General features: G+C 31.8%; 3 protein-coding genes across 6 annotated transcripts; 1 reads left to right on the forward strand and 2 right to left on the reverse strand.

The window, feature by feature from the left end:
• Positions 1-6: 6 nt before the first annotated feature.
• Positions 7-4,980, reverse strand: LOC100878237 (uncharacterized). 4 transcript variants are annotated; one of them, XM_003706482.3, is made up of 12 exons: positions 4,659-4,980; positions 4,365-4,584; positions 3,528-3,778; positions 3,242-3,431; positions 2,544-2,699; positions 1,760-1,904; positions 882-986; positions 717-799; positions 584-648; positions 466-515; positions 271-385; positions 7-196 (listed from the first exon to the last, which is right to left on the reverse strand). In XM_003706482.3, exons 1-12 carry the CDS (start codon positions 4,836-4,838, stop codon positions 122-124), a joined length of 1,635 nt encoding a protein of 544 aa, XP_003706530.1. In that variant the 5' UTR covers positions 4,839-4,980; the 3' UTR covers positions 7-121. The 4 variants fall into 4 exon arrangements, 2 of the variants coding, with proteins under 2 accessions (XP_003706530.1, XP_012148126.2); XM_012292736.2 differs by having other exon boundaries at positions 7-385; XR_013040715.1 differs by lacking the exons at positions 7-196; positions 271-385; positions 466-515 and having other exon boundaries at positions 593-648; positions 1,455-1,904.
• Positions 4,981-9,492: 4,512 nt separating this feature from the next.
• Positions 9,493-12,310, reverse strand: LOC100878122 (cap-specific mRNA (nucleoside-2'-O-)-methyltransferase 1-like). Its single transcript, XM_003706481.3, has 3 exons — positions 12,039-12,310; positions 10,224-11,974; positions 9,493-10,152 (listed from the first exon to the last, which is right to left on the reverse strand). Exons 1-3 carry the CDS (start codon positions 12,051-12,053, stop codon positions 9,726-9,728), a joined length of 2,193 nt encoding a protein of 730 aa, XP_003706529.1. The 5' UTR covers positions 12,054-12,310; the 3' UTR covers positions 9,493-9,725.
• A 1,514-nt stretch (positions 12,311-13,824) lies between these two features.
• On the forward strand, positions 13,825-16,798 carry LOC143265942 (cap-specific mRNA (nucleoside-2'-O-)-methyltransferase 1-like). The gene is made up of 3 exons (XM_076540644.1): positions 13,825-14,334; positions 14,399-16,155; positions 16,227-16,798. The coding sequence occupies exons 1-3, from the start codon at positions 14,320-14,322 to the stop codon at positions 16,642-16,644; spliced, it is 2,190 nt and encodes a 729-aa protein (XP_076396759.1). The 5' UTR covers positions 13,825-14,319; the 3' UTR covers positions 16,645-16,798.
• The last annotated feature ends 2,879 nt before the right edge of the window (positions 16,799-19,677 follow it).

Genomic DNA, 19,677 nt, shown 5'->3' on the forward strand with positions numbered 1-19,677 from the left:
AAGCGATATGTGATTACTACTGATTTATTTAAATAAATATGCCAAGACTGATACATCTGGTGTAATTGAACTTGAAACGATTGTAATGGAACATGATATTTGTAATATCCTTACAATTGATTTAATTTTTTAACGATACTGTTGCGACGTCGTTATATTTCTGCAAGTTCTGGATTTCATTTTGAAATTGTAATATCTGGAATTTCGAAGAAAAGGCGATATACAAAACGTACTATATCCTTTTTTATACAAAAACAAAGTGCTGTATACCTTTTCTATTTCTTTTTTGAACAAATTTTGTCTAGTTCTTGGCGTTGTGTCTGTGTCTTTAACTTGAAGTTCATTTAATGATTTTAATATTTCATTCACTTTTCTGTTAATATCCCTGCAAAGTATTAATTTTTCAATTGAATTGAATATCATACAATTTTTTTTAATACAAATTGTTACAATTTCTTTACTCACGTTGATGGAACAAATTTCTGTTTCTTTTTTATTTTTGATCCATGATTATCCTACAATTTTAATTAATTCGATTAAATTAAAAATACAAGAATACATAAAGTCGGAAATAATGACTCACCGGTTTTAAATTATATTTGAATATAGATGCATAATCTTCCATATCAAATCCAAAAGGAATATCATCTGTTTATTTAAAATTTATTTAATGATGTAACAGTCAAACGTAATAATTAAAAATTTTGCTAATATACCTTCATTTCTTTTCATAGCTTTTTCCATGGATCTACTGAAACTTCTTTTATCTCGTCTCCATTGTTTTAAAGCATTTTCATCCCTAATTATTTATGTTATTTATATTATTATTTATATGAATGTATTTTATATAATTTGTAAAAAAAAAAGTAAAAATTTCTTACTTTACTTTTTGTAATATTGACGTTTGTTTAGCGAATAATTCTTTCAGCTTGGAAAACCAAAGCAAACGATACTCCAATGGAATATTTGCACCTTTATTTTCGCATCTAAATTACAGGGTGAAAGAAATTTAATTAATTATAAAATGTTTTTGCAATTTATAATAATTCTAATTTATAGAATCTTTTGCTGTACAGCTTTTATAGATTCTGATAATGTATAGTTTTTGGGAGGCATGCTTAAAAGTATGGGATTGCTAAATACAACTTTCGGAAAATCCTTTAGAAATGTGAGGTTAGATATCCTAACAATCTCTATTACAAAAAATTAAACTACTTAAGTTCACAAATAATTTCACTACTTCTTTATGCCTACATAATTCTCCAAACAAGATAATATCCAGTTTGAGTCGTTTAATTTCATTGAATTCAATTTAAATCTTTTTCCATCTCTCGTAATAATATCAAATACATAATCAATGCTCCCTACATTATTCTGACATTTCGTATATTTTTTATTCTCTCTAGACAAAAATTTATTTTCTGTTTTCATAGAGTCGATTTGATCAAACTTACAAATGTTCCTACATTCTTTTTTTGTCGGTTTTTGATAGGTTTTCAAAATTTTTATATTTTTTCGTACATAAAGAGATCTCGGGGAGGGACCCATCAAACGCAAAACTTTAGTGCTAACTTCTTCGATTTCATTGTTCATTGGAATATCAATTTTACTTTTTAAATTTTTTAAATACGGTAAAGAACGTTTCGTTCGTTCGTGTATATATTTCAGATTTTTATTAATCGATGTGTCATTCAATTTTGAGGCACACAAATCACCTAACGTTGAATCATCGGTTGAAAATGTTTTTTCGTTGTAGTACCTGCTACTAGGCTTGTAAGATTTACGTCTCTCTGTGGTGGAAGGGTTTCTGTTACGTACTGCACTTTTTAGTGGCAAAGTTTTCTTTTTACCCCTTCGAGGAGACTGATAGCAAAGGATCGTCGACAGCTTTGGCTCGATTTTATCTGAAAAATAATAGAAAACAATTTTAGTCATCTCTGTATTATAAAATATAGTACTCTGTGTTATAGAACATTGTAACAATTAAATAGAAGCATTGAAATGACGTTCTAATATTAAATTATGTACTTATTGTAATTAATGTTATATTTATATCGGTTCATTTAATTTTCATTATTTTAAAAAGTACTAAGATTAAATTATTATAACCAGTATTATTTTTCAGTTTATTTAATTTTAGTTATTTTAGAAAATACTGAAATATTGAAGTATTAATATTAAATTATTATAACTACTATTATACTTGTTTCAGTTCATTTAAATTTAATTATTTTAAAAAGTACTGAAATGTTGAAGTACTAATACTAAATTATTAAATTATATATAATTTTATATTTGTTGCAAATTACTTAATTTCAGTTATTTTTTGAAGAGTGTGATAAATTATTCAGACACGTTTGTAACACTAAAATATACATTATAATCAAAATTCAATATTACCAAACTCTTTAAATTACAATGTTAAATGATGTAAATATGTAAAGTGTTAAAAAATAAAGTATATAACGTTGCTTGAAAATTAATAAGACATAATTAAGTGTTCCCAGATACATTATCGTGGACACAAAAAAGCAGCCACTCACTTTCCTTGAACTCCACTCGCTTTTCAGGGTGGGCGTCGTTCCATTCGATTCGTAAAAACTCCAAAATAGCCGAACAACCTGAAGCCACGATATCTTGCGGAGGCGTGATAAGTGGATTCTGTGCTACCTGAAGGGTTTTCAGCTTTGGCAAAGTGCCTGAAACATTACGAGATTAACAGTTTTTGGCTGGTCACCAGACTCGTTTTAGAGACTTAATTTATTTTATAACAGAACATGAATCAAAATTGCAGCCTGTAGCTGAAAGAATTATATCACGATTATTATGTACAATTATCAAAAGAATTAACGATAAGAAGTGATTCTTCGATCACTGATTTGAGAAAATAAAATCAATCAATTTATTATATGGAGTTATCACAAGTATTAACAGTAAGAAGTGATAGATCACTAATTAAAAAAAAAACATATCAATTTATTATCACCTTAATTCCTATTTCCACATAAACAAATATCCTTGAGTTATCACCATACATATATGTGGAAGTATATTTTATTTTCAAGAATTTATATAGCTATATTTAATCGCAGTAAATTCTTGTTATATTACCAGCATAATTTGGTAACATAAAAAAGGTAATTTTTTAGTTAATTTAAAAAATTGTCTCGTCCCTAGCAATATGTCTTCTGTCATACTTTTTAACCCTAATATGAATACTTGGTCTTAAATTGAAACTTACAGAGTTCCAATGGCAGACTCTGTATTTCATTTTTTTGAAGTAAAATGGTTTCCAAACATGCATGGAACTTGATCGTAGCTGATAAAGAAGAAAGCTTATTGTTTCTCACGTCGAGCCATTCAAGATATCTCAAAGACGTGAAAATATCATCCGGAAGTTCGATTAATTCATTATCCGCAAGGTACAACATCTATGAACAAAAATGGAAAGAGTAATTATTCGATTCAGATAAATAGGTCTCACGAATTTTAATATTTTAACAAGATTACTTGGAAAGGTAAAATACCCGAATGTATGGAAATTTATTGAATATTTCGGTTGGAAATTGTTTTAACTCGGTGCTGGAGTAATCTGCGAATGTTTCATTACAAGTTGGTTCTTTTTTAGATACTGCTGGTATATTTGTATTAATTTTCGAAGATTTCTGAGACTTTTTCAATGCTGTGGAAGAAGCATCCGACGCGCTGTCCGGAAAACCGTCCTCGACAAATGTCAGACTCATATCATTTTCGTTTGTATTCTTTGAATCGTTTATCTCTGTAATACAAACAGTCTATTAATAAGCTACTTATTTAAAAAACGTGACAAGACCACTTTAAAAGTGAAGATAACAGTAAGTAAAATTTAATATATTTTATAAAATGATTATTTTAAAATGTTAAACCCTAAATAAAATTCAAAAAATGCATATAAAGTAATGAACAATTATTAACAAAATGTCATTTCACTGAAATTGTTAATAAAGCGAATCTTTTTTATTATATTATATTTTCTGTTTTCTTTACTTTTACCTTTTATCAAGTAAGTTAATATTTATATAAAATTATACAATACTTTATCTGTTCAATAAATGATTACGTTAATTCATTAATTTTGAAAGTGAGGCAATTTGTATATAATAAAACTTTTATTTTTTGACCGGCACTTTAAATACTATTGGAAAGTAAACCTACGTTAACAACATAAATTACAACAACGTCTATTAGTGCTTATCAGCATTTTCAAATATATCGAAACCCTTAAATATCTAGCAATAACGAAAAATTCATTTGCTCCACTTTCAAAGTAAACGACTCGTTTATCGATCATTGAAAATTAGTATTGCAATTCTATTATCATTCACCCGAATATTCAACCGTTTCCTTAATAGCGTTTGATGATTGCTCATGCGCAGTAGAGGATCGTGTATTTTCAGTAAAATCGCACATGATGTTCGGTCCAAAATCGATATCAAAGTTATCAAGCTCTTCATTGAGCTCGTACGTGTCCTCTAAATCGTCGAAAATTTCGGAATTATGCAGTTCGTCTACAATACTGAACTTTCGATACTCATCGATGTCTTTCTATAAATTTAAAGAAATTAGTTAATGATTTTATATTTTATAAAAGGTACAAAAGCAAGGAAAATTCATTTTACCTCAGATTCTTCGTCAGAGACATTTTCCTCGTTCGTTGTTGAAGAAATCTGATCGGAAACCTGTTTCTCTTCATCGCGTTTTATATTATCGACACTCTGGTGAATTGACAGGAATCTTTTATCCGATTCCGCACCTAAACCGTAATACTGGCTTAATAAATTCTTTGCTAGGTCGGTCATGGTGTAGAACGATATGTTTTTTAAATTTGAATAAGAATACTCTTGATTGAATTCGCTTTCAGAAGGTGAAGTTTGGCAGGAGTTTATTAAATCGATAGTAATTGTTTATTCATCGTCTAGGTTACGTTAGAGATACACTGTTACCTACATACTTACGTGTTTAATTCGCAGCATCATTTTGAGAATAATCGATCGTCGATAAGATACGAAATGGCAAAAAATTATTTCGAGTCGCCAAAGATCGTTTTCACAGATATTTCCTTCCTTAAAAAGAAAATTTTATTTACAAAATTTAACGTTATTTAGAGCATTACGGTTTTTCGAAGAACAGTCAAAATTAACACTTACCGACGCAGTCCACTTTGTACCGAAATTACATCTTTAGGTAAAGAAGAATTCCAGATTTATCATTTCAATTGGAACCGATTTTGCACCACTCTTAATGTTTGAAATTAAAATTCAAAGTACTGGTAGATATTTGTTATCTGAAACAATAAACAGAACGTGTTTACATATATTTAAAAAAAACTGGCGAGAGTTAAAAAAGAAACATGAATTTCAATACATCGAATGGTTAAGTTCAAGAAAATGGGGTACCCTCCGATTTAACTGATTTATATATCAAAAGAAAGCCCTTGACTTGGCGATTTCAACGGTGGTCATCCCACCCCTTAACTCCCACCCCTCTGCCCCCTAGAAGCCAAAAACTGAAACGTTCCAAAAAGTGATTTTTCCACATATCTCAGCGAGTTTATCATTTCTATCCCTTTTTTTTATACGTTAGGTGAATCTAACCGTAAAAAACCGAACCTAACCTAACCTACCTAACCGACCTAACCTAACCTAACCTAACCTAACCTTACCTTACCTTACCTAACCTAACCTACCTAACCTACCTAACCTGCCTAACCTAACCTAACCTAATATAATTGAAAGTGTATATTGCACGTTTTCGACGCTTTGGCTCGATTGGCAGGTTCGGCTGCGGTGGGGCGCAGACCAAGCATTCACACTCACCAGGCAAGAAATATAAATACAGTTCAAAATCTAAACGTATTGGCGGGGGAGGGTCTACACCCCTCCCCCTGCACCCCCGACCCAAACGATATAACCTAACCAAATCTGATTATAAAAAAAAAAGGGATGGAAATAATAAACTCGCTGAGATATGGGGAAAAATCACTTTTTGAACCGTTTCAGTTTTTGGCTTCTAGGGGGCAGAGGGGTGGGAGTTAAGGGGTGGGATGACCACCGTTAAAATCGCCAAGTCAAGGGCTTTCTTTTGATATATAAATCAGTTAAATCGGAGGGTACCCCATTTTCTAGAACCCAACCCTACAAGTGTCATAGACTTTAACAGTGCCTTCCCTCAAGTGATTGTGCATGTGTATACGGATATATTAGTGTGTTTTATGGTGCGATTATTTAAGTGTTTTGCCATATTTTTAGTGGTGTTTTATTGTGTTTTGTGGACTGGTCATTTTAGTGTTTCGACAAACTGTTATTGGTGTTTTAGTGTATTATGTAGAGCGGTTATTTTAGTGTTTTGACATATTGTTACTAGTGTTTTAGTATATTTTATGGAGTGGTTATTTAAGTGTTTTGACATATTATTACTGGCGTTTTAGTATATTATGTAGAGTGGTTATTTAAATGTTTTAACAAACTGTTACTGGTGTTTTAGTGTTTATTATGGAATGGTTATTTAAATGTTTTGGCATGCTTGTACTGGTGTTTTGGTGTGTAGTTATCTACATATTTTGGTATAAATTCGCAAACGTTTTAACATGTGCCATACAGTAATTTTGCAAGTGCTTTCACATACTTTTTCGAATATTTTATGTTTTACTGAATGACTATACGTTCTGATACACGTTTGCAAATTTATTACCGGTTTTTGTAATGTAGTTGTACGTAGTTACATGCATGCTCTTCAAAGTTACAAAAACTTATTTATTAACTGTATGAGTTTAAAAAATTACGTTACTCAAAATGCAAATTGATAGACAGTTACTAAATTGTTGTCCTGTTATGATTACAGAAGGTCACGCTGCCAACCCAACGGACAAACTGGCATATCCAGACGTTACCAAACCAATCCAAATTGGTCCAAACCTGTTCAAAGCAGCACAAATGCAGCCAATCAATCGTAGATCTCTGATGCTTCACCGGTAAAACGATCGCAGTGATGCAAGTCAGCGATCGGTGAGTCGCATGCTTTACGATTCCTCCGGTTCCCATCATGTCGTAGGACGAATGGTCCGAAACAGCACGGGAACTGGTTGTATTTTTATTTTTGAGCGAGCATAGTGACCACGACTGTACGATCGTGTAAAATTCGTACAAACTGTTTACTTTATTTATTAGATCAGGTCAGGGCTTCTTGTACATCTTCTTGTACATTTTCTTGTGTTAACTTAACTTCTTTACGAATCAAATTAAAATTAGTACATTAAAGTCGGATGACCCTCCGATTTCGTGCTAGTTCAATTATAAGTCACTTTCAATTTTTACGTGTCGCGAATTCTTTTTAAATACACATATGTACAAGAAAGTTTCGCGAAAAACAGATTTTGATATGAAAGTTAATTATGAATGTTTTTAATCATTTAGTATATTTACTTTGATATCACAAATCTGTTAAAAATGAAACAATCGATACTTAGATTTTTGCAAAGTGTTCTTCCATTTTCCATTCTGAAAATTTAGAATTTAGAGTCAATTTTTATTGAAAGACACTTTATTAGCATGTTACTAATCACGTTTCTTAGCTCAGGATTTTCAGCACACATGAAGAAAACTGGTAGGTCAAAATATTGTTGGCCGTGTTCATTTTTATGCTCTAAACTTATACGTGTGCTTAGATGCTACTCGCATGGGTTATGGTAGGTGGACACGGTTTACTTTTAAGATGTTTGGCGATCGACAAATAGGCAGTGAATTATCGACACAAGTTACACGTGTGTGTGTGTGTGTGTGGTTAGGTCGTGGACCTTGTGTCGATTACAAACTATATGTATACTAAAATGATTACTCTACAAAATATGTTTGAAAAATATATATTACAGAAATAATTATTATAAATAACTCATAAGAAAATGACAAACTATTCATTATTCAATGTAACTTTCATCTAACAGCTTTCTATTATACCGACGTTATTTCGACGTTATACCGACAGTATCGATACATTTGTTCACGACGACGATCGGCCGTCATATTCGAAGCTGTCGCTCACGCTGTCGCGCGACTGGTCTATACGCGTTCTCATTGGTCAGTGTTTTTCATTAATAATTCAAAAACTAAGCTTTAATCAGCATTTTGGTAAAGGAAAAAGTTGTTCAGAATCACTCCAGCTACCACCCACTAAAATTATGCCCACCAGTAGCCGAACACCCTGTATATGAAACTTACAAACTAGCGATTAAAAGGAAAACTTAACCTAACTAAAACTAGATGGCGCATCTATACAATTTATGTGGCGACTCTGGTCGCTACAAAATCTATAGGCTAATTAGGATTAGCCTAAGAATGGTTAAAAATTGATAATACTTTAGTAAAGTCAAAACAATTCGAATTGGTCTTGCACTCCAATGTAATTCGATTCATATTATGGTCAGTTGAGCTAACCATATCAACTATATTAATTGAATTGAACTGTGGTGATCATCAGAGTTGTCGTCGGTCAAGAGGAGTACTATTTTCAAGCCGTTGATAAAATTAATTTTCTTTGTACTTGATATTCAATTTTATTTATGTTTGGTTGTATTTTAAAATGAAAAACGTTCGTTACAGATACCCCGACGTGATCAAATGTAACATGAGAAGTTATAATCAATATCAGAAATTTTCAAAATGTATCGTACGCCGGAACCCGAACGAAACAGACCCCAGGTTGATGTTTGATTTCGGTTACGAAAATATAGAATTTGTTTTTCTATATTTAAAATAGTCAATAAGCAATAACTTTTCAGAAATAACTGATTTACTGAAATTAATTTTGGATTGAATTTAAATATGTGCTTTTGAATTCAGATATGGTCAAGGAATGAATAACGAGCGTTTTTCTTTTTAAAATATACAATTGAACAATAAAATTGAATGTCAAATATAAATAGAAATCTTCTTTATCGATGGCTTGAAAATGAAATTCTTCTTGATCGACGATGACTCTGATGATCACCACATCTGGGCGACTGGTCGCTACATTTTGGACCGAATTCGACAAAAATTGATTTTCTGGCTTTATTAGGCATCAAAACGCATCAAACCCTAATAGAAATTTGTTTCTAAATGCCTCAGGAACCATAGTACGTCGAGAAAGTGCCGAAATATTCATTTTTTCATTTTCCTTATATGCGTGTTCGGACCCTCACTTTTTAGGATCAGTTTTTTCGGTGATTATTCGTTCGTGGCAAGTCCGATTAAAATTTTGTTTTTCTATGTCCATCTGGATGTACATACGCATGTGCATGCAAAATTTGACGAGAATTGGTTGAGTGGTGCAAAAGAAAAACGCGGACAAAGAAGTTGCAAAGTCAAGTATAAGAGCTTCGCTCGCTCGCTCAAAAATTCCAAAAGTAAAAAATAATTATCGTAATATATTGAGAAAAAATAAAAAAATGAACTATTTGTTTAAAATAAAAGTCACGCAGAATTGAAATTAACTTTTATTTAATTATTATATTATTAAAAGTATAAGAAGAATAAAGATAATAATAACAATTATAAACATATATTAATATAATAAAAACAGATAAAAGTATAAACCTCTGCAAGTTAGATAACAAAAATAATTCATGTATTGTAGGAATTAATATCCTGATTAAAAATTATTAAATAAAAAATGTTATATTTAATTTGGCATTTCAATATTTCAAAATCATTTTATGCAGACACAGGCCAATGGGATTTAATAAGCTGTGCAAGATTTTCTACCATCAAATTTCTATCATAAGACCAATACCAGATAATGCGATTTTCAAATGACTGAATGAAGTTTTCTTTTATTGCAATTAATCTATGTGGGGCAGACTTATTTTCTTCTACTTTAGAATTACAAAAATTATTTTTCAAGAAAATTACACTACGTAATACAAAATAGAGTTTATTGTTGTCAAAGCTGTTGCAATCTAAAGATGCTGTTTGAAATTCATATACCATCTCCATTCGATTGTTAATTCTACATGGTTTAACTTGCAATGTTTCACGAATGTTTGGACCTATTGGAAGTAATTCCTTAATACGCACACGAGCATATCTACTTCCATTTGGTTTCCATAAAGCTTCACAAAATTGTTTTATGAGTTCATACCTATTAAAAGTTGTATATCGTATAAAAAGGAATTAATTTTAAGATTAAATTTATAATATTCATTTAATTACCTGTCTTTCAAACATTTATGACCAATATTTTCACCTCCCAAAATGACAGCATCTATAATATGTAATGCTAGTACTTGCTGCTGATATTCCTTTGTTATTTCTTGTACTATTTCAGCATATACAAGTGTATCTGGTGGTAATTCTACATTGATATGATCAACTTCTATCCAAATGCCATCTACTAAATAATATACATTATTTCTTCCCATGCCCATGTAAAATGTGGGCACTGCCATTGCTTTAGTGGAAATCCCAGTACTACAGGGCACACAGAACCAATCACATGGTTCATTTAATATTGTATCTTGAATATTTTCTGTTGTTAATCTTTTTGCTGGAACTGATGTAAGTTTAGTATCATATCCAAGAAGGGACAATTTATTTGTAGGCTTTATAAACGTTCTTATATATGTTCTTCTATTGTGATCAGGTAGTTCCCAATATTTCAAACACTCCTTACGTACAAAATCTTGTTTTGGTTCAACAAAAGAAGGGTTTCTATAAAATGCAGCTAGTTTACGTAAAGCTATTATTTGTTTTCTTCCTATTAAATTATTAGATGCACAAAGGTACTCTACAAAATGTTTGTCATTCTCTAATTCTTCAGGCGATACCAACTGTAAAACATCAACATCATTGTTATTTTTCTCTTGCAAAAGCAAATTATTAACATGTTCAAGATATTTTATAACATCATGTACTCTAGGCCGTTTACTTTTACATATCAAAAATCGCTCTGAATTTGCTGGTCGAGAAGAATTTGGTTTTAAAATACAAATTTCTTCAAAGCAAAGATACATTAGATATGTTAAGCCTGCACTAAAAGGTGTAAAAAGGTCAAATATGTTTGTGACAAAATGTCCTCCCTCTCTTACAACCATCAAAGCTACTAGACACTGACAGAGATATATTTGTTTTAGAAAAATCTCTTGTAAACTTTTTTGACCCTCTTCAATTTCAAATGCACCATCAGACATCATGAAATGTACTCCCTTACCATGGGTATGAGTCATTATAAGATTTCTGAAAGCTTTTTGATTACTGGGATCAAAAATATCACCATCACCTTTTGGTCCATAATATGGATGAAATGTTTCGCAAGGACCAGCTTGAAATTTATTTAATTCAAAGTCATCTATATTTTTTAAAGTAAGACCAAATCCTTTTGCATGCCATTTCTTTCTCCACAGAACGTATTCACTGAAACCACCTGGGCCAGCACATACATCTGCAAAATATAGCAACTCATTGTTCTTCAAACCTGCAGGTTTGGTAAACATAAAGTTACATGCTTTATCCATATTTGCCATTTTAACAGCAGAACGATTTAAAAAGAATGCATTGCGGATTGTTTCAAAAGTATTACAGCGTGTCCATACATGACATATGTCATCATGTATTTTGTACAATGTTGATTTTAAATGTAAAATATTTCTAAGCATATTCTCATCACAAAATTGAGTTTCGTCTTCTATAACAAGCTTTTTAGGTCCCTTCTGCAGCCAAAGCATCATACTGTTTAATGATGGCAAAGAATTATTTGGGCTTTTGATCCATTTCATATCTTGTTCAATTTTTATTTCTTCTTCTATAGAATCCCATTTCCTTGCTACAGCTTCAAGTTCTGGAATTTGTAGTGGCACATATTGCACTGGTGCATGTCTTGATGGATTCCCTTGTCCATCTCTTGGTCCTGGTGCATGGCTTGGAAAACGATGTCCAGACCTTCTCCAACTTTGTGAATTTTTATTCTATACATCAGAAGTATATTTAGTTTTTTGTATTACAATTATTATCTTTAAAATCTCTACTTACTCTCCAATTTATCATTTCTAATACTCTAAATACACCTTAATCTGCTGCGTAGTACGTAATATAAACGATTTAAATATGCTTTTTTAAAAGTTTTTTCAAGTTGAATTGATCCAGCACTACAGAAAAACTAAATAATATTTAATTTAATTAGTCCTTTCTACAATTCAGACAACTGGCAATTATATTAAATCGTTATCGAAAATGATAAAGTTTTTTGCGTCTTGAATGTATGGGCGGGGAATCCTTCAAACGTCCTCCATTGTTTCATTATCCCCGATAAGTGTATAAGTACTTAATGTATAACGCTTAGCGCTTAACAACTACAAAAATGAAGGTTTCACAGACTTTTAAAATAATAATAATTACTTAAGAGAGTGAATATAATGTTCCAATTTATTAATAAGACACTTATAACGAAAAGTAGATGAAATGACATGAAACAAGAGTCTAACAAGATATAAGAATTTCAAATTTTCCGATCATTGTTTTTTGAATTATGGCGCGAGAAAAGAGGACGCGGTATCAGCTCCTACTCCTTCTCGTAGTAGATGGCGCTAGAATCGAAAGAATTGTGATGTGTATTTCAAATAAACAATTTAATTTTTATACTTTTTATCTTCTTTTAATTATTTACAATAGTTTCATTAACTTTCAAATACAAATTTTAAACATTACATTCAAATTTCAAATGGTGTAATTAATGGAAAAGTTTGACAATAAATATTTTTAAATGTTTTCGCTATAAATTTTTGTCTCTGATTATTTATTAAAAATATATCATATTTTACAATAAAAGAATTTTGCTATGAATTTATAACAATTAATTGCAAATTGACTTTCTCTGCAAATATGAAACAGGCGTTGACTTTATGTCTGCAGATTCGAGGACGTCACAAATATATATCTTACTGAAACTAACATAAAAAATTTTGGGAAAGTATGACTACTTTTTTGTTTCTCCCATCTTTAAATTTTGATTGCATCTATGACTATGTTTCCATCGAGGGTTCAAATCGGGTCAGAGTCGAGTTAGAGTCGGGTTGGGGTGAGCGCTTTTACGGGGGAAACACCAAAGGTTTAGTTGAATTCTACCCTACAAAATTTTAGGGTAGCGTTCAATTGGGTTCGGTGGAAACGACAAGAGTCGAGTTCGTGTTGCCAACATAACAAATCCAAATTGCATTGTGTATCACGTGCTGTATTAATCGGTGTAGAAGAGGTTATTATTACTTTTTATCGGTGATCTTGTAATCTGAGAAATAATTTTTGTATGTTATTTTGATATTGTAAAATTAATATTGCTCAGCTTTACATGTCAGAATATGGTAGTTGACTTTGTGCAGTTGGTAATGTTCAACCCTGCCGCAACTCCAACCCGCGACTCAAACCCGACTCTAACCCGACTCTGACCCGATTTGAACCCTCGATGGAAACTTAGTCTATGTATGCATAATCTGTAATTTATCATACATAATACCACTACAAATACAAATTTTGTTGCGTCCATTTGCGATTTTTAGGAGGTGTGATGTGAATTGGTGCCCCTGGAATGCTGGCTGCCCTGCTTATCAGTGCGCGTCTGAAAATTAGACTTTAAACTTTTCCATTAATTACACCATTTGAAATTTGAATGTAATGTTTAAAATTTGTATTTGAAAGTTAATGAAACTATTGTAAATAATTAAAAGAAGATAAAAAGTATAAAAATTAAATTGTTTATTTAAAATACACATCACAATTCTTTCGATTCTAGCGCCATCTACTACGAGAGGGAGTACGCGTCCTCTTTTCTGGCGCCATAATTAAAAAAACAATGATCGGAAAATTTGAAATTCTTATATCTTGTTAGGCTCTTGTTTCATGTCGTTTCATCTACTTTTCGTTATAAGTGTCTTATTAATAAATTGGAACATTATATTCACTCTCTTAAGTAATTATTATTATTTTAAAAGTCTGTGAAACCTTCATTTTTGTAGTTGTTAAGCGCTAAGCGTTATACATTAAGTACTTATACACTTATCGGGGATAATGAAACAATGGAGGACGTTTGAAGGATTCCCCGCCCATACATTCAAGACGCAAAAAACTTTATCATTTTCGATAACGATTTAATATAATTGCCAGTTGTCTGAATTGTAGAAAGAACTAATTAAATTAAATATTATTTAGTTTTTCTGTAGTGCTGGATCAATTCAACTTGAAAAAACTTTTAAAAAAGCATATTTAAATCGTTTATATTACGTACTACGCAGCAGATTAAGGTGTATTTAGAGTATTAGAAATGATAAATTGGAGAGTAAGTAGAGATTTTAAAGATAATAATTGGAATACAAAAAACTAAATATACTTCTGATGTATAGAATAAAAATTCACAAAGTTGGAGAAGGTCTGGACATCGTTTTTCAAGCCATGCACCAGGACCAAGAGATGGACAAGGGAATCCATCAAGACATGCACCAGTGCAATATGTGCCACTACAAATTCCAGAACTTGAAGCTGTAGCAAGGAAATGGGATTCTATAGAAGAAGAAATAAAAATTGAACAAGATATGAAATGGATCAAAAGCCCAAATAATTCTTTGCCATCATTAAACAGTATGATGCTTTGGCTGCAGAAGGGACCTAAAAAGCTTGTTATAGAAGACGAAACTCAATTTTGTGATGAGAATATGCTTAGAAATATTTTACATATAAAATCAACATTGTACAAAATACATGATGACATACGTCATGTACGGACACGCTGTAATACCTTTGAAACAATCCGCAATGCATTCTTTTTAAATCGTTCTGCTGTTAAAATGGCAAATATGGATAAAGCATGTAACTTTATGTTTACCAAACCTGCAGGTTTGAAGAACAATGAGTTGCTATATTTTGCAGATGTATGTGCTGGCCCAGGTGGTTTCAGTGAATACGTTCTGTGGAGAAAGAAATGGCATGCAAAAGGATTTGGTCTTACTTTAAAAAATATAGATGACTTTGAATTAAATAAATTTCAAGCTGGTCCTTGCGAAACATTTCATCCATATTATGGACCAAAAGGTGATGGTGATATTTTTGATCCCAGTAATCAAAAAGCTTTCAGAAATCTTATAATGACTCATACCCATGGTAAGGGAGTACATTTCATGATGTCTGATGGTGCATTTGAAATTGAAGAGGGTCAAGAAAGTTTACAAGAGATTTTTCTGAAACAAATATATCTTTGTCAGTGTCTAGTAGCTTTGATGGTTGTAAGAGAGGGAGGACATTTTGTCACAAACATATTTGACCTTTTTACACCTTTTAGTGCAGGCTTAATATATCTAATGTATCTTTGCTTTGAAGAAATTTGTATTTTAAAACCAAATTCTTCTCGACCAGCAAATTCAGAGCGATTTTTGATATGTAAAAGTAAACGGCCTAGAGTACATGATGTTATAAAATATCTTGAACATGTTAATAATTTGCTTTTGCAAGAGAAAAATAACAATGATGTTGATGTTTTACAGTTGGTATCGCCTGAAGAATTAGAGAATGACAAACATTTTGTAGAGTACCTTTGTGCATCTAATAATTTAATAGGAAGAAAACAAATAATAGCTTTACGTAAACTAGCTGCATTTTATAGAAACCCTTCTTTTGTTGAACCAAAACAAGATTTTGTACGTAAGGAGTGTTTGAAATATTGGGAACTACCTGATCACAATAGAAGAACATATATAAGAACGTTTATAAAGCCTACAAATAAATTGTCCCTTCTTGGATATGATACTAAACTTACATCAGTTCCAGCAAAAAGATTAACAACAGAAAATATTCAAGATACAATATTAAATGAACCATGTGATTGGTTCTGTGTGCCCTGTAGTACTGGGATTTCCACTGAAGCAATGGCAGGTCCCACATTTTACATGGGCATGGGAAGAAATAATGTATATTATTTAGTAGATGGCATTTGGACAGAAGTTGATGATATCAATGTAGAATTACCACCAGATACACTTGTATATGCTGAAATAGTACAAGAAATAACAAAGGAATATCAAGATCAGCAGCAAGTACTAGCATTACATATTATAGATGCTGTCATTTTGGGAGGTGAAAATATTGGTCATAAATGTTTGAAAGACAGGTAATTAAATGAATATTATAAATTTAATCTTAAAATTAATTCCTTTTTATACGATATACAACTTTTAATAGGTATGAACTCATAAAACAATTTTGTGAAGCTTTATGGAAACCAGATGGAAGTAGATATGCTCGTGTGCGTATTAAGGAATTACTTCCAATAGGTCCAAACATTCGTGAAACATTGCAAGTTAAACCATGTAGAATTAACAATCGAATGGAGATGGTATATGAATTTCAAACAGCATCTTTAGATTGCAACAGCTTTGACAACAATAAACCCTATTTTGTATTACGTAGTGTAATTTTCTTGAAAAATAATTTTTGTAATTCTAAAGTAGAAGAAAATAAGTCTGCCCCGCATAGATTAATTGCAACAAAAGAAAACTTCATTCAGTCATTTGAAAATCGCATTATCTGGTATTGGTCTTATGATAGAAATTTTATGGTAGAAAATCTTGCACAGCTTATTAAATCCCATTGGCCATAACATATATACAAATTATTTTTGTTATCTAACTTGCAGAGGTTTATACTTTTATCTGTTTTTATTATATTAATATATGTTTATAATTGTTATTATTATCTTTATTCTTCTTATACTTTTAATAATATAATAATTAAATAAAAGTTAATTTCAATTCTGCGTGACTTTTATTTTAAACAAATAGTTCATTTTTTTATTTTTTCTCAAAATATTACGATAATTATTTTTTACTTTTGGAATTTTTGAGCGAGCGAGCGAAGCTCTTATACTTGACTTTGCAACTTCTTTGTCCGCGTTTTTCTTTTGCACCACTCAACCAATTCTCGTCAAATTTTGCATGCACATGCGTATGTACATCCAGATGGACATAGAAAAACAAAATTTTAATCGGACTTGCCACGAACGAAGAATCACCGAAAAAACTGATCCTAAAAAGTGAGGGTCCGAACACGCATATAAGGAAAATGAAAAAATGAATATTTCGGCACTTTCTCGACGTAGTATAGTTCCTGAGGCATTTAGAAACAAATTTCTATTAGGGTTTGATACGTTTTGATGCCTAATAAAGCCAGAAAATCAATTTTTGTCGAATTCGGTCCAAAATGTAGCGACCAGAGTCGCCCAGAAATGTACAGTCGCTCCATCTAGTTTTAGTTAGGTTAAGTTTTCCTTATAGTCATTAGTTTGTAAGTTTTGTATATAGTAGTTGGTAAACTTGGTAAAAGACGGTGCGCCCCCAACCTTCTCGAAAGTCGGGAAAAAACAATAGAATAAAACGAACACGCGTCGTGTACAGAGGTGTCGAATAAAAAGTCTTCGGATAATCGTAAAACAGTCTAATTTATTCTCTCCCACTGAGCAAGTACGCCATAAAAACGGTATAGGTAGCGTCATCTAGCGGCGGGCGGTGGAACTACGAAAAACTAAAATTTCGATTTTCTCCGAAACTAGACAATTTTACATATTTCTGAGGGTCAGAAATTGTTTTGTGACCTCTCTACAACCTGTATATTGCCACAACAACCTCCTCAGAGCGCTAGGAAAGAAAATTAGAAAAAAGGTCAAAACATGGACTAAAAAATTGGCGTCCATCTAGCGGTGAAAGTTGGAACTACAAAAATTTAAAAATGCGATTTCCTCGAATATTAGCGAACTTTGAGTACTTGTGAGGCTCAGAAGGTGTTATGTGACCGCATTAGAAGCAAAATAAAGCAATAAAGGTTTCCTGAAAGCTCTAATAAAGAAAATAAAAAAAATGTCATTTTATGGAGAAAATTTGTGACGCCATCTAGCGGCGAAAGTGCGAACTAAACTGAAAAACCGTATATACGAACACGCGTTAAGGAAAAATATAAAATTTAATATTTCGGAACTTTGACGACGTAGTATGATACCTTAGACATTTTAAAGCAAGTTTTGTTTAATTAGTTATGCATTCTTTTGCCTATTAGGTTCAGAAAATCAATTTTTATTTGGCCCCTAAACGCGTGTTCGGATATACGGTTTTTCAGTTTAGTTCGCAGTTTCGCCGCTAGATGGCGCCACAAATGTCCACCATAAAATGACATTTTTCTTATTTTCTTTATTAAAGCTTTCAGGAAACCTTTATTGCTTTATTTTGCTTCTAATGCGGTCACATAACACCTTCTGAGCCTCATAAGTACTCAAAGTTCGCTAATATTCGAGGAAATCGCATTTTTAAATTTTTGTAGTTCCAACTTTCACCGCTAGATGGACGCTAATTTTTTAGTCCATGTTTTGACCTTTTTTCTAATTTTCTTTTCTAGCGCTCTGAGGAGGTTCTTGTGGCAATATACAGGTTGTAGAGAGGTCACAAAACAATTTCTGACCCTCAGAAATATGTAAAATTGCCTAGTTTCGGAGAAAATCGAAATTTTAGTTTTTTCGTGGTTCCGCCGCTCGCCGCTAGATGGCGCCACATGTACCGTTTTGGACCTAATTCGACAAAAATTGATTTCCTGGCTTTATTAGGCATCTATATGCATCAAACCCTAATAGAAATTTGTTTCTAAATGCCTCAGGAACCATACTACGTCGAGAAAGTGCCGAAATATTGCACTTTGCATGTGCAGTAGAATTGACATAGGCGGCTCATGTACGTATCGCAATACTGACACAAAATAATTAATTACTCGTTACCCGAACATTATTTATGAACTTTTATGATCGAACCATGTAAATAATGCATTGCTGGCCACTTTTTAATCATAAAAGTTCATAAACTGTGCTCAGAAAGTGAGTAACGATTTTGCATACTCATTGTCGTGTATATTCCACCTACGCGCCGACAGCGCATGCCACGGAAGAATTATTACCGAAAAACCATATCCTCGTAGACTTTAGTGCAAAATTGAATTTGCTCGCGCTTATGTACTTGACCTTTCAACTTTTTTGTCCACGCTTTTCTCTTGCACCACTCAACCAATTCAACCGGATGACACGGTTGACTATTTTTGCTTTAGCGTGAAATTTACTCGCTCGCTCAACATTGGAGCGGAGCGCGTAATCAAACAGACCTAGTATTTTATATTTTATTTTATTGTATTGCGTCATTTTATTGTATTATTTTATATTTGATTGTATATTTTATTTAAATGCACGATTATAATTGTGTTTTCTGATTGCTGAGTATTTATATTGCATTTAACAAATTACTATTTTATCTGTATATTTTTATCGGATTATCTCGACTTTAACTTTATCAAGTTATCCCGACTTTTATTTTATTTTTATCGCGTTATCTTAACTTTCATTTTATTTTTATCGGATTATCCCGAGGTCTACTTTAATTTTATTAGATTATACCGACAATTACTTTTTTTTAGCGAATTACTCTGACATGTACTTTGTTTCTTCACGAAAATTCTTATAAAGCGCATATGCGATGCAAGTTCTTTGCTATATCATGGTAAATTACATACGGAGAGATGTGTGTATCCATGGACTAAATAATGTAAAAACTTTATCTGGTTGTAACAATTTGATAAACGGGAAAATATCCCGTTAGATTTGGTT

Source organism: Megachile rotundata, chromosome 15 (genome assembly GCF_050947335.1).
Source record: "Megachile rotundata isolate GNS110a chromosome 15, iyMegRotu1, whole genome shotgun sequence".
Lineage (NCBI taxonomy): Eukaryota > Metazoa > Arthropoda > Insecta > Hymenoptera > Megachilidae > Megachile > Megachile rotundata.